Source organism: Dreissena polymorpha, chromosome 11 (genome assembly GCF_020536995.1).
Source record: "Dreissena polymorpha isolate Duluth1 chromosome 11, UMN_Dpol_1.0, whole genome shotgun sequence".
Taxonomy (NCBI): Eukaryota; Metazoa; Mollusca; class Bivalvia; order Myida; family Dreissenidae; genus Dreissena; species Dreissena polymorpha.
In genome coordinates, this window is record NC_068365.1 from 1401569 (window position 1) to 1419992 (window position 18424).

At 36.7% G+C, this 18424-nt stretch overlaps 1 protein-coding gene across 1 annotated transcript in view; it reads left to right on the forward strand.

The window, feature by feature from the left end:
- Nucleotides 1–18424, forward strand: part of LOC127851123 (sperm flagellar protein 2-like) — a 49202-nt gene that overhangs the window by 753 nt on the left and 30025 nt on the right. The window contains 10 exon segments of the mRNA XM_052384683.1: nt 2054–2095; nt 5240–5299; nt 5753–5910; nt 6089–6220; nt 10536–10617; nt 11409–11512; nt 15123–15388; nt 16861–16996; nt 17447–17588; nt 18071–18145. Of these exon segments, the coding sequence (XP_052240643.1) occupies nt 2054–2095; nt 5240–5299; nt 5753–5910; nt 6089–6220; nt 10536–10617; nt 11409–11512; nt 15123–15388; nt 16861–16996; nt 17447–17588; nt 18071–18145 (1197 nt within the window).

The following is an 18424-nucleotide window of genomic DNA, read 5'->3' on the forward strand; positions in this document are numbered from 1 at the left end:
TGCTTGATAGAGTTGTCTGCTCTTGTATGCAAAATATGAAAGCAATATGTCAAGTGTCAATGAAAATAATTGGGGTAGTACGAAAACTTTAAACATTTGCACACTTACACTGAAGCAGACGCAGACGCCGGGGGGTAAGTAGGATAGCTCACACTATATATATTTCATATATAATAGTCGAGCTAAAAAAGAAAAAATTGGTGAGGGAGAGAAAGGAAAGTTAATAGGTTTGGGAGAAAGAAAATTCATTTAATTAGGGAGAAAGGAAAGTTATAAGGTTATGCATAAACAAAGTTAAAGGTTAAGGAGAAAGAAAAGCTAATAGATTAAAGAGAAAAGAAAAGTAAAAAAGTTAGACAGAAAGGAAAGTTGTTTGGTTAGGGAGACAGAAAAGTCATTCTGGCAAGGAGTCAGTCAGAAAAGTATAAGGTCTTGGATAATGGACACCAATTAGGTTAGAAAATAAAAGATTAGGTTAGGGAGAAATGAAATTTATTAGGTTAGGAAGAAGAAATGAAATTTATAAGGTTAGGGAGAGCAATGAAATTTATTAGGTTAGGGAGAAATGAAATTTATAAGGTTAGGGAGAAATGAAATTTATTATGTTAGGGAGGAATGAAATTTATTAGGTTAGGGAGAAATGAAATTTATAAGGTTAGGGAGAAATGAAATTTAGGTTAGGGAGAGAAATAAAATTTATTAGGTTAGGAGAAATGAAATTATTAGGTTAGGAGAAATGAAATTTATTAGGTTAGGGAGAAATGAAATTTATAGGTAGGGAGAGAAATGAAATTTATTAGGTTAGGGAGAAATGAAATTATTAGGTTGGGAGAGCGAAATGAAATTTATTAGGTTAGGGAGAAATGAAATTATAAGGTTAGGGAGAAATGAAATTTATTAGGTTAGGGAGAAATGAAATTTATAAGGTTAGGGAGAAATGAAATTTATTAGGTTAGGGAGAAATGAAATTTATTAGGTTAGTAAGAAATGAATTTATAAGGTTAGGGAGAAATGAAATTTATTAGGTTAGGGAGAATTAACTTTATTGTCCAAATAATGAGAGAAATGGGTGAAATATTGGGTTTTCTTTATGTACGAAATATTGACAAGTATATCAGTAGCGAGTATGCATGACGGTCAAAAGATTAATATTTGGATCTGGTGTGTGTTTAACAACAAAGGGGTTACAATGCTGTTGACACAAGCCTTAGGCTGTATTTGCATTATTTATTATTTGTACCACAACGCTCATTAACGTGTGCATACTTGAATAGTGACTTCTCCAGTAGGTTGAAATTCAGCCAATCAGGAACAAGCACGTATAGAACACTGACCAATGGGATTCATAACTGAGTTTCACGGGCCAGATGTTAGAGGGAAACAAGACAGTTAGCGTTTAGACTTGGATATGTGGTGTTGTTGAATATTTTATCCTATATTATGCAGAGAAATTAACATAAATAGAGAGGGACCGACTTGTCCCATGCGCGGCACGAGAAAATGGTAGTTAATGCAAAACTCGTCATCTTGGCATTATGCGCATGACGAGATATCGAATGATAGGCTACACATTGGTAATTTAAGAGATTGAACATTGTTAGTAACTATGTGTCGTCCATGAACTATGAACGATTACGCGACATTATAAGGTTAGGGAAAAATGAAATTTATAAGGTTAGGGAGAAATGAAATTTATAAGGTTAGGGAGAAATGAAATTTATAGGTTCGGGAGAAATGAAATTTATAAGGTTAGGGAAAGAGGAAAGTAATGATGTCTGGGAGAAATAAAGTTATGAGGATAGAAGAAAGGAAAATGATTCTTTGGGGAGAAAGAAAAGTATTTAGGGTTGGAGAAATAAAAGTGTATATGTTAGGAGGAGAAGAAAGAAAGAAATAATGAGGATGTGATGAAGTGTTAATAAGGAATGTCATAGTTAGGTGAAATGAAAGTTTAAAGTAAACAGTGAAATGAAAGTTCATAGTTTATAGTGAATTGAGGATGGATCTAGGTCTCTTCTTTGTACATTACAGAATATTTGTCTATGTCTTTCAGGATGGAGATGATGACAAAGCAGGGAGGCTGAGAACCAGGCTGGTATGTGTTGAATTTGTTCCCTGCATATAGGTTACACACCAGTATTAGGAAAGATTTGTGGTTTTACCCACATTTGCACACTTCCCTACCGCATGGCACATCAACATCATAGAAAAAGCATGAATATTAACAGACTTCACATGAATAAAAAATGTATCTTCACCTTCAGAAATTATGATCAATAGAAAAGTATTCTTTAACTATTAACAAAGTGCTGTTTGTAATTATGATCATAAACATATTATAATGTTTACGGTATGTTTATTGTTAAGATTTTTCTGATATTTTATTTATGAAAGTATTTGAATTTCAAACAGCTCGAAAAAGACGTAAGCATTTTTTTTATATGTGAAAGTTTTTGTCAAAATACTAGATTTAAATTTTGTTTGAAGTGATTTTTCTTTTTATAAAATGACTTGCAGTTTTTTTAAAGGCCATACTTGTTTACTTGTCCAAAAGTCATTTTGTGTTGTCAAAAAATCTGTCTGTGTATGTGATGTATATGTCTATAAATAGCATCAACTGATAACTCCTCAAGGGAAACAACTCCTGTTGATCAGGACAATTCTGGTGAATCCGAAGGTACAATCAGAGTAGTGCCATTTTATGTTTGTTTCGTTATTTTGTCTTGATAAGCATACATTTCTTATTTGGTTTTTGCCAATTTATGTTAGATAAAATACTATAAGGCTTTGATGTCTTAAAATTTAGATGTATATTTATTATGTGTTTGTGGATAAACACCTTATTGTTAATGAAGTAAATTGGTTAATTGTTAGTTATGAAATTGAATAGTTTTAGCTGTTTAACAGACATTAAAGGACCCAGTTCACCAGGTCAAGGACACAATATTTCTTAATGATGAATAATCTTGCTTGAACCTTATACTCAGACAAAGTATTCATAACATGGGCATTTCTATGTGCATTGCATATTAAGTTTATATGCATTATGTTAATTACTATGTATTTTATAATGTCAGAAAGTTATTCTTGGTCATACTGAGAAATAAAATGTATTTTTCTTAGAATAGGGTCAGTTAACTTGTCAGTCTTGTTTTATGCTCAGAGCTTAATTGTCTAGTTGGCAGTGACCATGTTTTGACTCAACTCAACCTACGTTTAAAGATTTAGTTTTTAGATGGCATATTGATAAGTGATGTATGCTTTTTTTTGTTTCAAAATCATGTTTAACAGCTTCCGTGATTTTTAACACATTTTTATGTATATTTGCCAGGATGTGTTGTTTGTTATATGGCTAATATTAATAAGCCTTGCTGAGGATAATGAGGCTCAATGCTTGTACATTAACCCTTTGCATGCTGGGAAATTTGTCGTCTGCTAAAATGTCGTCTGCTGAATTTCTAAAATAAGCATTTTCTTAGATTTTTTCAAAGAATACTATCAGAATAGCAAACAGTTTGGATCCTGATGAGACGCCACGTTCTGTGGCGTCTCATCTGGATCCAAACTGTTTGCACAGGCCTTCAAAATTCGGTTCCAGCACTGAAAGAGTTAATGTTTACTAATTATGAAGTGATTACTAATAACTTGAGAGGAATATAAAGTGTTATTTTTGTAACATGTACATGTTGACTTTTTCATCATGTGCAAATTAGGCGCCTTTGTACGAATATTTGTATGCACACCTCTTTACTATAATATCTGACTAAAAGTTATTACTGTATTGTAGCCTTATTGATATTTATATACTGCATTTTAGCCTCATTAGTTCATTAACTTACTATGGCATTAGTAGTATATACTAACATTTGTAAAAATCTCATTGAAATGAACTCCTAATGGATGCTCTCAAATGGTTTATACTGTATCTGGCAAAATGACTTCAACAGGGGCATTCAGATGTCCTGATTCAGCTCTGTCCATTTAAAACATCAATAACAGTTTATTTCATATATTGTTAATAATTAAAAATCGTGTTTGATGCTGCAATAAAGCGTTTCATTCATGATATTCAGCATTATTTTGTAAGCAACTGTTGTACAAGCTCTATGAGAACATTAGCAGGACTCTTCATGCAAGTCAGCCAATAACACAATGGGCAGAAGTTATTAAGTTCTGCCAATAGTAAGCACTGCAATGTCTTAATAATGGGCCTGTTGCACATGCTAATTATGGACAACACATTCCGCGTATACTTGATTTTCACCAAGAAGAGACTTCATTTAAACGAAAAATTCAATAAATGGCGGAAAGTGTTGTCCCTTATACCCTGTTGTGCATTCAGCCTGGTTTTCACAGAGCGCTTCTAATATAAACCAAAGTAGGCTGTAAATACAAAATTCTTGAGTATTTGATTCAATAGTTTGGCATCAACACAAATATTAACACATTTAAAAACTATTGCTGACATTCAAGCTGAAAAAGCTAAAAATCAACTGCAACTTTCTTTTTAGCTCACATGTGCTCATGGTGAGCTTTTGTGATCGCTTTTTGTCCGCCGTCCGTTGTCCGTTGTACGGCGTCAACATTTGCCTTGTTAACTCTCTAGGGGCTACATTCATTTCCAATCTTCATGAAATTTGGTCAGCAGATTGGTTTCAATGATATCTTGGATAAGTTCGAAAATGGTTACGTTTGCTTGAAAAACATGGCTGCCAAGGGGCTGGGCATTTTTCCTTATATGGCTATATATGGCTATAGTAAAATCTTGTTAACATTCTAGAGGCCACATTTATTGTCTGTTCTTCATAAAACTTGGTCAGAAGATTCATCCCAATAATATCTTGGACGAGTTTGAAAATGATGTCGTTTGGTTGAAAAACATGGCTGCCAGGGGGCGGGGCATTTTTCTTTATATTGCTTTAGTAAAACCTTGTTAACACTCTAGAGGCCACATTTATTTTCCGATCTTAGTGAAACTTGGTCAGAAGATTTGTCTCAATAATATCTTGTTATCTAAGGTGAGCGACTTTGGGCCTTTCACGCCCTCTTGTTTGTGTTGTTGTTGAGTATATGACTTGTGTAGCGTCCAACTGGATATGATATCAATGAGATTGTATTGCTTCATGGTGTTCTTTTTTTACAATGCAATAACTAATAACCTGAGCTTACGTTAGCTTGCTTTGTTGATCAGGCAAGACCCTGCTTACTAGCATACAAATAAAGGTGCGTGCCCCCACAGGAGAAGGGATCAATACTCCCATCACCCTTGCCGAGTTTGAAGGCACCCGCCGGGGGAATGGTCAGCGTAACTTATGCAACAAACAACACCTTGACTTCCTGGGCATGCGTGAAATATAGTATTGTGCCATAGAAAACAATTGCTTAAAAAACACACTTTAAGAAGTCTTTCTTTTTTTTTTGTCAGAAGTAATAATCGGTATTTGTTGCAGATTAGAATTCCATTAACACAAGGTTTTTTTCAGTTGTATATTTGTCTTTATGGGAAAATATGCTATTTCAGTTTTGTCTAACTGCTTGACTGTCTGTCAAACAATCTGGTTACTGCTTAACCTCAAAGAGTACTGAAGCTTATTTGCTGAAACTCAGTATGTTGATAGTGGCACTTCAGGCTGAAACTCAGTATGTTGATAGTGGCACTTCAGGCTGAAACTCAGTATGTTGATAGTGGCACTCAGTATGTTGATAGTGGCACTTCAGGCTGAAACTCAGTATGTTGATAGTGGCACTTCAGGCTGAAACTCAGTATGTTGATAGTGGCACTCAGTATGTTGATAGTGGCACTCAGTATGTTGATAGTGGCACTCAGTATGTTGATAGTGGCACTCAGTATGTTGATAGTGGCACTCAGTATGTTGATAGTGGCACTCAGTATGTTGATAGTGGCACTCAGTATGTTGATAGTGGCACTTCAGGCTGAAACTCAGTATGTTGATAGTGGCACTCAGGCTGAAACTCAGTATGTTGATAGTGGCACTTCAGGCTGAACTCAGTATGTTGATAGTGGCACTTCAGGCTGAAACTCAGTATGTTGATAGTGGCACTCAGTATGTTGATAGTGGCACTTCAGGCTGAAACTCAGTATGTTGATAGTGGCACTTCAGGCTGAAACTCAGTATGTTGATAGTGGCACTCAGTATGTTGATAGTGGCACTCAGTATGTTGATAGTGGCACTCAGTATGTTGATAGTGGCACTTCAGGGTAGACTACTGAGATAAGCTCTTGAGTTATTAGACTGTGCAGTTGGAAACACCAATAGATGTATATATTTGCATGTACGTGTGCATAATAATTATAATTTGAAAAAGTATTTGCATATTACAAAATGTACAATATCAAAGTAAATAATTTTTACACTATGGCCATGCACAATACTGTATTTCACATTGCAGCACACTGAACGGTGATAGCGGTGGAGGTTTATCCCCTGTGTAAACAATTTCCTGTTACCTGATCCAGTGAACAACAAATCTAGTTATTAAAAAATGTTCAAACAATAAATAGATGAAACATAATTATTGTGTTTACCATAAAGTAAACTTGTCTTTTTTAGATGTATTTATTGCATTCACTAAATGTGTAGGTAAATGATAAACAACATTTTAATAGTGAATATTATTTATGCCCCCCCCCCCCCTGGCTGGGTTGAGCAATGTGTTAATATAGGTCATGTAACAGGAACTTAATTATGTTAGATTCTCAAATGGTAGAATTTAAAACTTGAACATTAGTATTGCCCCTTTTCCAGCTGTTTTATACAGCTTATAATTTCCATTATGTTATTCTTTTAGCCGTTAGCATCTTTTATGGCCCACATGTATTTTACTGCACTTTGTTGTAGAAACTATCAATATGACATAGTCTAACATGTCACACATAGAAAACAATTAAACAAAATGTAGTTAACAATATTCTTACATAGTTCCAAAACTGTTAGAAATTGTATTTAGAGAATTAGTTTTCATTTGTTGCCATCATTATTGTTGATATGTAGGAACACTCTTTTTCATTTTTATGCTTGCTTATTAAGCCACAGATATGATCATTACACAAAATACATAACTATATACAAATTATTTATTCTGGGGAAACTGTCACTAAACGGTATATAAAAAACAAATTTCAGGCCTAAACAGGTTGGATCATATTTAAAGAAACATAATTCTTAGCTCAGAATTAATCTCTAACACATTCACATATTGCGAAAAATGTGATACCTGTTTTTATGATATTTAAACGTTTTTGTAAAAGATGACTTTATAAGTAAGTATTGTTGTTTAACCGTTTGCATATGTAAATAAATCACTGACTGTTGTTGCAAGTCACAATTGGCAGCTTTAGTCACACAATGCAGGGGGACGGGTGTGATTCTTGTTGATGTGGAGCACTTAGAATGTCATATAATTATGTTTTTTAATTAAATTTTGTGATAGATTGGTCTCACCCTTACTATGCCTCCAAAGGTCAAATTTTGCCACAATGCCATGAAACAGCTTGTCTGGAGTTGGTCATTCATCATGATTTTTAAATATCATTAACCACTTATCATCATCAATATGAAGAGAAAGCATTGTGTGTGTTACAACTGTCATCTTATTTCAAAGGTCAAGGCCACACTAAGGGGTCAAAGTTCAAATTTAGTATTAAAACAAACTTGTTACTGCATATAATTTTTTTTACCCAACATGACCATCAGAGGAAGAGATTTAGTTACGTGTGTATAACCTGCCTTAAATACTGAAATGTCAAGGTCACACGTAGAAGTCAAAGGTCAATTGAGGTTATATACCGATTGTTTTTGACATTATTGGAGATTGAATTTGACACAAAAGTGGAATATGGGGGCAAACATGCCCTATAGACAAATGCTGTGTTGTGTGTTAATGTTAAGTTTGTTGTGAAGTAAAGGTCTCATTGTGTACAAAGACTCCACTTAACAATTGGCAAAGTCATTGCTGCTACATATGCTAAATATGCAAGTAAGATCCCCTAAACATATTTTCAAACATTTATCTACAAAGCAATCAAATACTATCAAATACTAGACTTGTTGTTGTCATTTGTTTCAAACGTTTTCACACACAGTCATACCTCATTCACATTTATTAGAAGATGTAACTGTCCCCCCAAACATTACCAGGTATTTATTAAGGTTCTTGCCAGTTCAGACATAGAAGATTGTATTTAAATAAAAGTATTTGTTATTTGGTTTGAACTTAACAAAAACAGTTTTGTCAGTAAATTTTGCATAAACATGTGAATCACTACTTGTAATTAGTAATTACTGTAGACATGTATGATTGTTATTTCATTTTTAAATTTTATTAAATGTTAATTGTATCAATATATATGTAGTTGATGTGAGTGTTAGATCATTTTTATGCAAATGTTTGTCTGAGAGTTAAATTGGAACAAATGGAGAATACTATTTTACTTGATTATAACATGAACATATAAAAACGTTTAACTGTATTGAATCCATGCATTTTTCCTATTATAACCCAGGCTTATTATACCCTCGCAGGAAAAGAGAGGGGTTTATTGGAGTCGACTGGTTGGTCAGTCAGTCAGTTTGTCAATAGCTCTGTCAGTCCATCTGCGTAAAATGTGATAAGTTTGTGAAGTGAACTTCTTACTCATTTATCAAGAAATTGAATCAAAATTAAAAAAATATCATCACAAATCTGTGTAGATTCCGAAGTAATTATGGTCAGGATTGCCAAGTAAAATTTTATATGTTTGATGAGCAAACTACTTCTAAATTACTCAAGCAATTGAATTTAAACTTGAAACATCCATATATCATGAAGGAAAGAAGTGCATACCGGTAACACAATTGTCATACAAAGTGATCTACGTATTCCTGAGTTATGTGTACTTGAAATAGCCTGTCACAAATTGCTGTGGGGGTAGAACTCATGTTTGCTTTAATTAGATTTATTGTCACCATGAGCTAGAATTATGAAATATGTTATTAATTTATAATTTAGTTTATCTGATGATTCAGAATATAAATATTGACAACTATTGTTTAGACCAAAATTATAATGTTAGTATAAATGTTGGCTGTCAAATGCTAGAAGTAGGTCATTATCTGTTTATTGCCTTTTGATTTTCATTTTACATGCCTTAGGGTTTAGATTGCCAGTAATTCTTCATACATGTTTGTATAGTTTTGGTTCTAGCACTTAGTCATTTGATTGAAAATTATGTTTAGAAACTTATCTGTAGATCATCCATGTTTTAGATCACCTGAGCACAAAGTGCTCATCTTGAGCTAATTTGGTCCACCCTATGTCCCACTTTTGTTGTCATGTGTCGGGTGTCTTGCATTGTCAACTTTTTGCTTGTTAACACGCTTCAATCTTGATGAAACCTGGTCGGAATGTTTTTGTTAGCAACATCTAGACAGAGTTTGAATCTGGGTCACATGTCACCAAAAAGTATGTCACCGGGTAAAATCTTAGAAAAACCTTGTTAACACTATAGAGGCCAAATTTTCATCCAATCGTAAAATTGTGTAAAAATTGTTTATCTTGTCAATATCTATTTGAATCTGGGAAATGATGGATGCATCCAAAAACTAGATCACCAGGTCAAACCTTGTTAACACTCTAGAGGCCAATCTTGATGATGGTCTTAACAATATCTAGGCTGATCTCACATCTTGTTGATGTGGATTTGTGGGTCCAAAAAATAACTTGCCATGTCAAATCTGGAAAAAAACGGGTTAGTCACTCTAGAAGGGACATTTATAACTCAATCCTTATACAATTTAGTTTAAATGTTCATCTTGACGATATCTAGGCCCAGTTTGAATCTGGGTAATTTGTGCCCAGTGAGAATATCAGCAGGTTAAATCTAATTAAAACCTTGTTACCAATCTCTTAAAGAAACTTGATCAGACTAGAAAATATCTGGGCCAAATTGAAATCTAGTCCATGTGCATCCAACAAGTAGTTCAACAGGTCCGATCTTAACTAAGAACTGTGTAACCACTGTAGAGGCCACATATATGACGCAATCTTCATGAATCATGGTCAGAATGTTTATATTGACAATAATTAGGTCAAATTTTAATCAAGTAAGGTCAAAAACTAGATCATCAGGTCAAGTCTTCAATAGTTGGTGTAACTCAACCTTAGGTTAGTGCTTTAGCCCTCTTATATAATTGATAATTCGTATTTGTTAGATAGAACTTTGAATTAAGGAGAATACATGCTTTAGGACTTTTCTATGTTACTAAAATCCCATTTCCTGTCTTAATGATACATAATGTCTCAGCTTATTATCATAATATTGTTCTACATTTGGAAAGTAGTAAATATATATATTGATAACAAAATCATATATGTTATTATTTTGGTAAAAATCTCTTTAAAATTTTCACATTGAATTCTTATAATAACTGTCACTTTATTTAGCAAAGATAACCTCACTATTATGGTTATTTGTTTTTAATATTTTTTGTTTGGTTTTTATTGTGAAGTTAAATCTTCTGTTATATTCTCTGTAGGCATGACGGAAGTGCCCAAGTTGATGAAGAACCAAAAGCTCCAAGGAAAACACCAAGTAAAGCAAAGCAACCCAAAGAAACAGTAAGTACCATGAGTACCGGGAAGAAGTGTTGGAAGCTTAATATTAATCAGCCATTACACGTCTGGGTCATCTGGAAGAACGTTCAAGTTGTGGGCCTTCTATTCTTATTAAGAAAGGGCATTCCAGTGATTTCTTCTCTTTATTCAACAATAATTTAACAATTACTGCAGTTGATAACACAGTTCTAGGTCATAATATTCCAGTCACATTTGGTGATCCATGAAATCACCACAGGAACTACACTGTTATGATTTATATATTGCCATTTTAGTTTTCCCACCACCCCCAGTACACCGTAATGTAGAGTATACTTGAATCCCCATGGATATCTGGCAGTCTGTTTCTATTTTTCTGTCTCTCTGTCTGTCCATAGACATAAATTTGTGCATAGAAGTTTTCAAGTTTTCCTACTCTTTTTAATGTACAACACTCGATCTTTTATGGATTATTCTTTATGAAATAAAGTTATGGATGTGCAATTTTTATCATCGACTTTAAAATTTCTGTTAACATTATTATTAGTGTTCTAGACATTGTTAACACAAATTTCCATTTGGAAATATACAACATACAGATGTGTTATATTTGGTGTGCTGTTGTAACAACATACAGATGTGTTATATTAGGTGTGTTGCTTTAACAACATACAGATGTTGGTTATATTTGGTATGTTGTATTAAACAGACAGATGTTTTATATTTGGTGTGTTGTTTTAACAACATACAGATGTGTTATATTTGGTGTGTTGTAACAACATACAAATGTGTTATATTTGGTGTGTTGTTTTAAGCCCACACCACGAGCTAAGCTTGGAGCTAAGGCTCAGCGATTCTTGAAGAAGGGTCAAGCGGTAGACGACCAGGTGTTGGTAGACATCCTTGTTGAGGCCATTAGGTATGTTGTTACTGACGTTATTCCATGTTCTTTGGGATTTTATTCCTTTGACTCAAGCATCACTGTGGAAAAACTGGTCTGAGTTGTTTTTTACAGATATTATGTGACATTGCAATCTGGGTTTTTCTCCCCGAGATTTTCTACTAATTCGCATATCATCAAACAAAAGGCTTTAAAAACTGAGTCAGTGCCTAGGGTTATCCATTATTAATCTGAATACATATTTTAGGAGAAACCTCCTTTAAACAAAAGATCACTCAAAGGTATAAAGTGTTGTACCTGATTAGTCTGCACAGACTGCACAGGCTAATCTTGAACTACTCTTGATGCTCATGCACAGGCTAATCTTGAACTACTCTTGATGCGCATGCACAGGCTTATCTTGAACTACTCTTGATGTGCATGCACAGGCTAATCTTTAACTACTATTGATGCTCATGCACAGGCTAATCTTGAACTACTCTTGATGCTCATGCACAGGCTAATCTTGAACTACTATTGATGCTCATGCACAGGCTAATCTTGAACTACTCTTGATGCTAATGCACAGGCTAATCTTGAACTACTCTTGATGCTCATGCACAGGCTAATCTTGAACTACTCTTGATGCTCATGCACAGGCTAATCTTGAACTACTCTTGATGCTCATGCACAGGCTAATCTTGAACTACTCTTGATGCTCATGCACAGGCTAATCTTGCTACTCTTGATGCTCATGCACAGGCTAATCTTGCTACTCTTGATGCTCATGCACAGGCTAATCTTGAACTACTCTTGATGCTCATGCACAGGCTTATCTTGAACTACTCTTGATGCTCATGCACAGGCTAATCTTGAACTACTCTTGATGCTCATGCACAGGCTAATCTTGAACTACTATTGATGCTCATGCACAGGCTAATCTTGAACAACTATTGATGCTCATGCACAGGCTTATCTTGAACTACTCTTGATGCTCATGCACAGGCTAATCTTGAACTACTCTTGATGCTCATGCACAGGCTAATCTTGCTACTCTTGATGCTCATGCACAGGCTAATCTTGAACTACTCTTGATGCTCATGCACAGGCTAATCTTGAACTACTCTTGATGCTCATGCACAGGCTAATCTTGAACTACTCTTGATGCTCATGCACAGGCTAATCTTGAACTACTCTTGATGCTCATGCACAGGCTAATCTTGCTACTCTTGATGCTCATGCACAGACTAATCTTGAACTACTCTTGATGCTCATGCACAGGCTAATCTTGAACTACTCTTGATGCTCATGCACAGGCTAATCTTGAACTACTCTTGGTGCTCATGCACAGGCTAATCTTGAACTACTCTTGATGCTAATGCACAGGCTAATCTTGAACTACTCTTGATGCTCATGCACAGGCTAATCTTGAACTACTCTTGATGCTCATGCACAGGCTAATCTTGAACTACTCTTGATGCTCATGCACAGGCTAATCTTGAACTACTATTGATGCTCATGCACAGGCTAATCTTGAACTACTCTTGATGCTCATGCACAGGCTAATCTTGAACTACTCTTGATGCTAATGCACAGGCTAATCTTGAACTACTCTTGATGCTCATGCACAGGCTAATCTTGAACTACTCTTGATGCTCATGCACAGGCTAATCTTGAACTAATCTTGATGCTCATGCACAGGCTAATCTTGAACTACTCTTGATGCTCATGCACAGAATCTGAACTACTCTTGATGCTCATGCACAGGCTAATCTTGAACTACTCTGATGCTCATGCACAGGCTAATCTTGAACTACTCTTGATGCTCATGCACAGGCTAATCTTGAACTACTCTTGATGCTCATGCACAGGCTAATCTTGAACTACTCTTGATGCTCATGCACAGGCTAATCTTACTACTCTTGATGCTCATGCAGCTATTACTACTCTTGATGCTCATGCACAGGCTAATCTTGAAATACTCTTGATGCTCATGCACAGGCTAATCTTGAACTACTCTTGATGCTCATGCACAGGCTTATCTTGAACTACTATTGATGCTCATGCACAGGCTAATATTGAACTACTCTTGATGCTCATGCACAGGCTAATCTTGCTACTCTTGATGCTCATGCACAGGCTAATCTTGAACTACTCTTGATGCTCATGCACAGGCTAATCTTGAACTACTCTTGATGCTCATGCACAGGCTTATCTTGAACTACTATTGATGCTCATGCACAGGCTTATCTTGAACTACTCTTGATGCTCATGCACAGGCTAATCTTACTACTCTTGATGCTCATGCACAGGCTAATCTTGAACTACTCTTGATGCTAATGCACAGGCTAATCTTGAACTACTCTTGATGCTCATGCACAGGCTAATCTTGAACTACTCTTGATGCTCATGCACAGGCTAATCTTGAACTGCTATTGATGCTCATGCACAGGCTAATCTTGAACTACTCTTGATGCTAATGCACAGGCTTATCTTGAACTACTATTGATGCTCATGCACAGGCTTATCTTGAACTACTCTTGATGCTCATGCACAGGCTAATCTTGAACTACTCTTGGTGCTCATGCACAGGCTAATCTTGAACTACTCTTGATGCTCATGCACAGGCTAATCTTGAACTACTCTTGATGCTCATGCACAGGCTAATCTTGAACTACTATTGATGCTAATGCACAGGCTAATCTTGAACTACTCTTGATGCTCATGCACAGGCTAATCTTGAACTACTCTTGATGCTCATGCACAGGCTTATCTTGAACTACTCTTGATGCTCATGCACAGGCTAATCTTACTACTCTTGATGCTCATGCACAGGCTAATCTTGAACTACTATTGATGTTCATGCACAGGCTAATCTTGAACTACTCTTGATGCTCATGTACAGGCTAATCTTGAACTACTCGTGATGCTCATGCACAGGCTAATCTTGAACTGCTCTTGATGCTCATGCACAGGCTTATCTTGAACTACTCTTGATGCTCATGCACAGGCTTATCTTGAACTACTATTGATGCTCATGCACAGGCTTATCTTGAACTACTCTTGATGCTCATGCACAAGCTAATCTTACTACTCTTGATGCTCATGCACAGGCTAATCTTGAACTACTATTGATGCTAATGCACAGGCTAATCTTGAACTACTCTTGATGCTCATGCACAGGCTAATCTTGAACTACTCTTGATGCTCATGCGCAGGCTTATCTTGAAACTACTCTTGATGCTCATGCACAGGCTAATCTTACTACTCTTGATGCTCATGCACAGGCTAATCTTGAACTACTATTGATGTTCATGCACAGGCTAATCTTGAACTACTCTTGATGCTCATGTACAGGCTAATCTTGAACTACTCGTGATGCTAATGCACAGGCTAATCTTGAACTACTCTTGATGCTCATGCACAGGCTAATCTTGAACTACTCTTGATGCTCATGCACAGGCTAATCTTGAACTACTCTTGATGCTCATGCACAGGCTAATCTTGAACTACTCTTGATGCTCATGCACAGGCTAATCTTGAACTACTCTTGATGCTCATGCACAGGCTAATCTTGAACTACTCTTGATGCTCATGCATTAAGCCCTGTTTTCCCAGAATGAGACTCATAATTTTCCTCCACACACAGGAGAGTTCCTGAGGGCACAGGCTGGGTGATAGACGGCTTCCCCATGAACTACAACCAGGCCAAGATGCTGGAGAAGGCACTCAGTGGGTATGACGCAGCTGCCAAGGAGGCTAAGGGACCGGCCCCTGGGAGACCCAAGAAGTCCAACTTGGCCCCAGACCCCCGGCCCCCTCCTGTACCAGCTGACCCTGCCAGCGGCATAGACGTTGTCATCATGTTTGATGTCACTGATGAACTGTGCTTGAAGAGAGCAGTGGGTAGAACTAGTAAGTGTGGTTAGAACTAGTAAGTGTGGGTAGAACAAGTAAGTGTGGGTAGAACAAGTAAGTGCGGGTAGAACTAGTAAGTGTGGGTAGAACTAGTAATTGTAGGTAGAACAAGTAGGTGTGGTTAGAACTAGTAAGTGTGGTTAGAACTAGTAAGTGTGGTTTGAACTAGTAAGTGTGGGTAGAACAAGTAAGTGTGGTTAGAACTAGTAAGTGTGGGTAGAACTAGTAAGTGTGGGTAGAACTAGTAAGTGTGGGTAGAACTAGTAAGTGTGGGTAGAACTAGTAAGTGTAGGTAGAACTAGTAAGTGTAGGTAGAACAAGTAGGTGGAGATTCTGGCTTGTTTTCGTGGTTGGTAATTGACAAGTAAATCAACCAGAGATTGACCAATTATTGTACCAGTATGTATCTTGAATGCATATAATAACACAAGTTTGAATTTTCCAATTCATTTACTTCACATTATTTGACAAATGACCTTGCACCGACAAAATTGGGAAGCAATCTGTGTCCACTGGTTAACTTTCATATACGAGTAAATCACTTTTTCTTGCAATCTCAGACAGTTTTCAAAACATTGTATGGCAATACAAGATTTATACAGTAGTTGCATTGTCCATCCATTGAAGTTGCGGTTGGTTGGGTCCTTCAATTATGATTTTGTTTCTGTTCATTATCTGAAACTTAAACATGTCTGTGGTGATTTTAATATAACTTCAAATTATTAATCCCAATGACCAGACCATGTGACCACATCCCATGCTTTTGTTGTAAGGTCACGCTCACAATGCTAGGTCAAAGGTCATTAATCTTCATTCACGCTCTGTAGATAAAAGGTCAAGGTCAGAATTCAAGGTTAAAGGTCATGAATTTTCGTTTCTGCCGTTGTGTAGAATTTCTTGTTCAAGGTACTGTCCCCCCCCCAACAAGCATATGAGCCTTGCTCTGGAGAAATCAACTTCTTAACCCTTTGCATGCTGGGAAATTTGTCATCTGCTAAAATGTTGTATGCTGAATTTCTAAAATTAGCATTTTCTTCTGAATTTCTAAAATTAGCATTTTCTTCCATTTTTTTCAAAGATTACTATTAGAATAGCAAACAGTTTGGATCCTGATGAGACGCCACATTCTGTGGCGTCTCATCTGGATCCAAACTGTTTGCAAAGGCCTTTAAAATTTGATTCCAGCACTGAAAGGGTTAATGCATGTGCATCATGTATTGTCCCAGATACATGATGCCACAGGCTTATCAGGGATGACACTTTCCACTATTATGGAATTTTTTGTTTAAAGAAAGTCTCTTCTTAGCAAAATTCCAGTTTAAGCAGAAAGTGTGGTCACAGATTAGCCAGTGCAGACTACACAGGCTAATATACGATGACGCTGTATGCCCATGCATTTAACCCAGATTTCTCAAAACAAGGCTCACAAACTTAGGGGATGTATGCCACATCCGTTTTCTCCATTACAGAAGCGGTACAGTCAGACAAGCATTACCAGCAGGAGTTCAACCCGCCCCCAGAGGGCAGTGCCACAGGTGTGGGGCGCCAGGAGAGGGTCATACCTGTGGAGGATCCAGCACACGACCAGGAGCAGATACAACACAGGTACTTGGGGTATTTGGGATAAAGGATACTATAGGATACACAAGTATGTGTGTGTGTGGGGGGGGGGGGGGTTACAGAAGGTGGGATACACTGCTGTAAGGTGCACAGGTGAGAGGGGGATGGGATGATCTATTGAAACTTCAAAAATGTAATCAGGAATATTGTTTGAGGTCACAGATGAAGTCCCATAACTCTGAACTGCAATTAAGCTTAATTATGCCCTCTTTTGTACTTCAAAGTTTGGTTAAGTTTATTGTAAAAACGTGGATGTGAAGTCTGCACAGGCTAATCAGGGAAGACACTTTTCACTTCCCTTGATTTTTGCGAAGCAGACTTCTTTTAACAAAAATACTATAAAGTTGAAAGCGTCAACCTTGATGAGCTTGTACAGACTTTACAGGCAAATCTTGGACAACACTTTTTGCAATAAATGGCAAACTGTTTTCTCAGGATCACGGGTTTCCTGGAGAGCTGGCCGAAGCTGGAGAAGTGGTTCATGAAGTTTGGTACCCTGCACAAGGTGGATGCCTCACTGGCCTCCAGAACTGTCCAACTGGAGGTGGAGAAAATACTGGAGGACACCCTCAACAAGGTAACAGCCCAATAGGGAACCAGCGGCCATCTGCACCCATACCTGTCATTAACTTGAGCTGTGCTCTGGGAAAATAAGGCTTAATGCATGAGTGTAAAAGCAAGGACACTTCTTTTTTTTTTTCCCATAAAAGCCATTTAAAATCTGTTCAAAAGCATATGCCATATCAGGTATAGTTATTAGAATGTAACTGCCATTGGTATCTTAAATGGGCTAATCCATAAAAGCTGTAAGTGTTGGCTCTGGTTAGCCTGTGCCAACTGCACAGGCTAATTTGGGACAAAACTGCGAGCACATACATTAAGCCCCTTTTCCCAGAATGGGACTCATGAAGTTCTAAATCTTTTAATAAACATGAAGCTAATCTCACTTGCACCAACTTTTGTTTATAATTCTTTCCTTAAATTTTGAGCTTTACTTTTTGCCTAGACAAGTCATTAGTGTACGTGTCACATTCTATGATCATGAACTATGTGTTGCAGCTGCAAGGCAAGGATGTGGAGAGTTCTGAGCAGCCTGTGGAGCCCCCACACACAGTGGAGGAGAAAAAGGAGGAGGTAACCCTTGGTCAACAGCTTCATCTTCAATTAAAGATTTTGTACATAAAGTGTCATCCCAGATTAGCCTGTGCAGTCCACACAGGCTTATCAAAGACAACACTTTGCACCTTAATGGGATTTTTGTGAAAAAGTGTCTTTCTTGAAACGAAAAATGAAATAAAAGTGGAAAGTGTTGTCCCAGTTAAGCCTATGCAGACTGCACATGCTAATCTGAGATGACACTTTACGCATATGACGTTAGTTTGAAGTGTAATGCCTTAAAGGCAGAATGCTTAA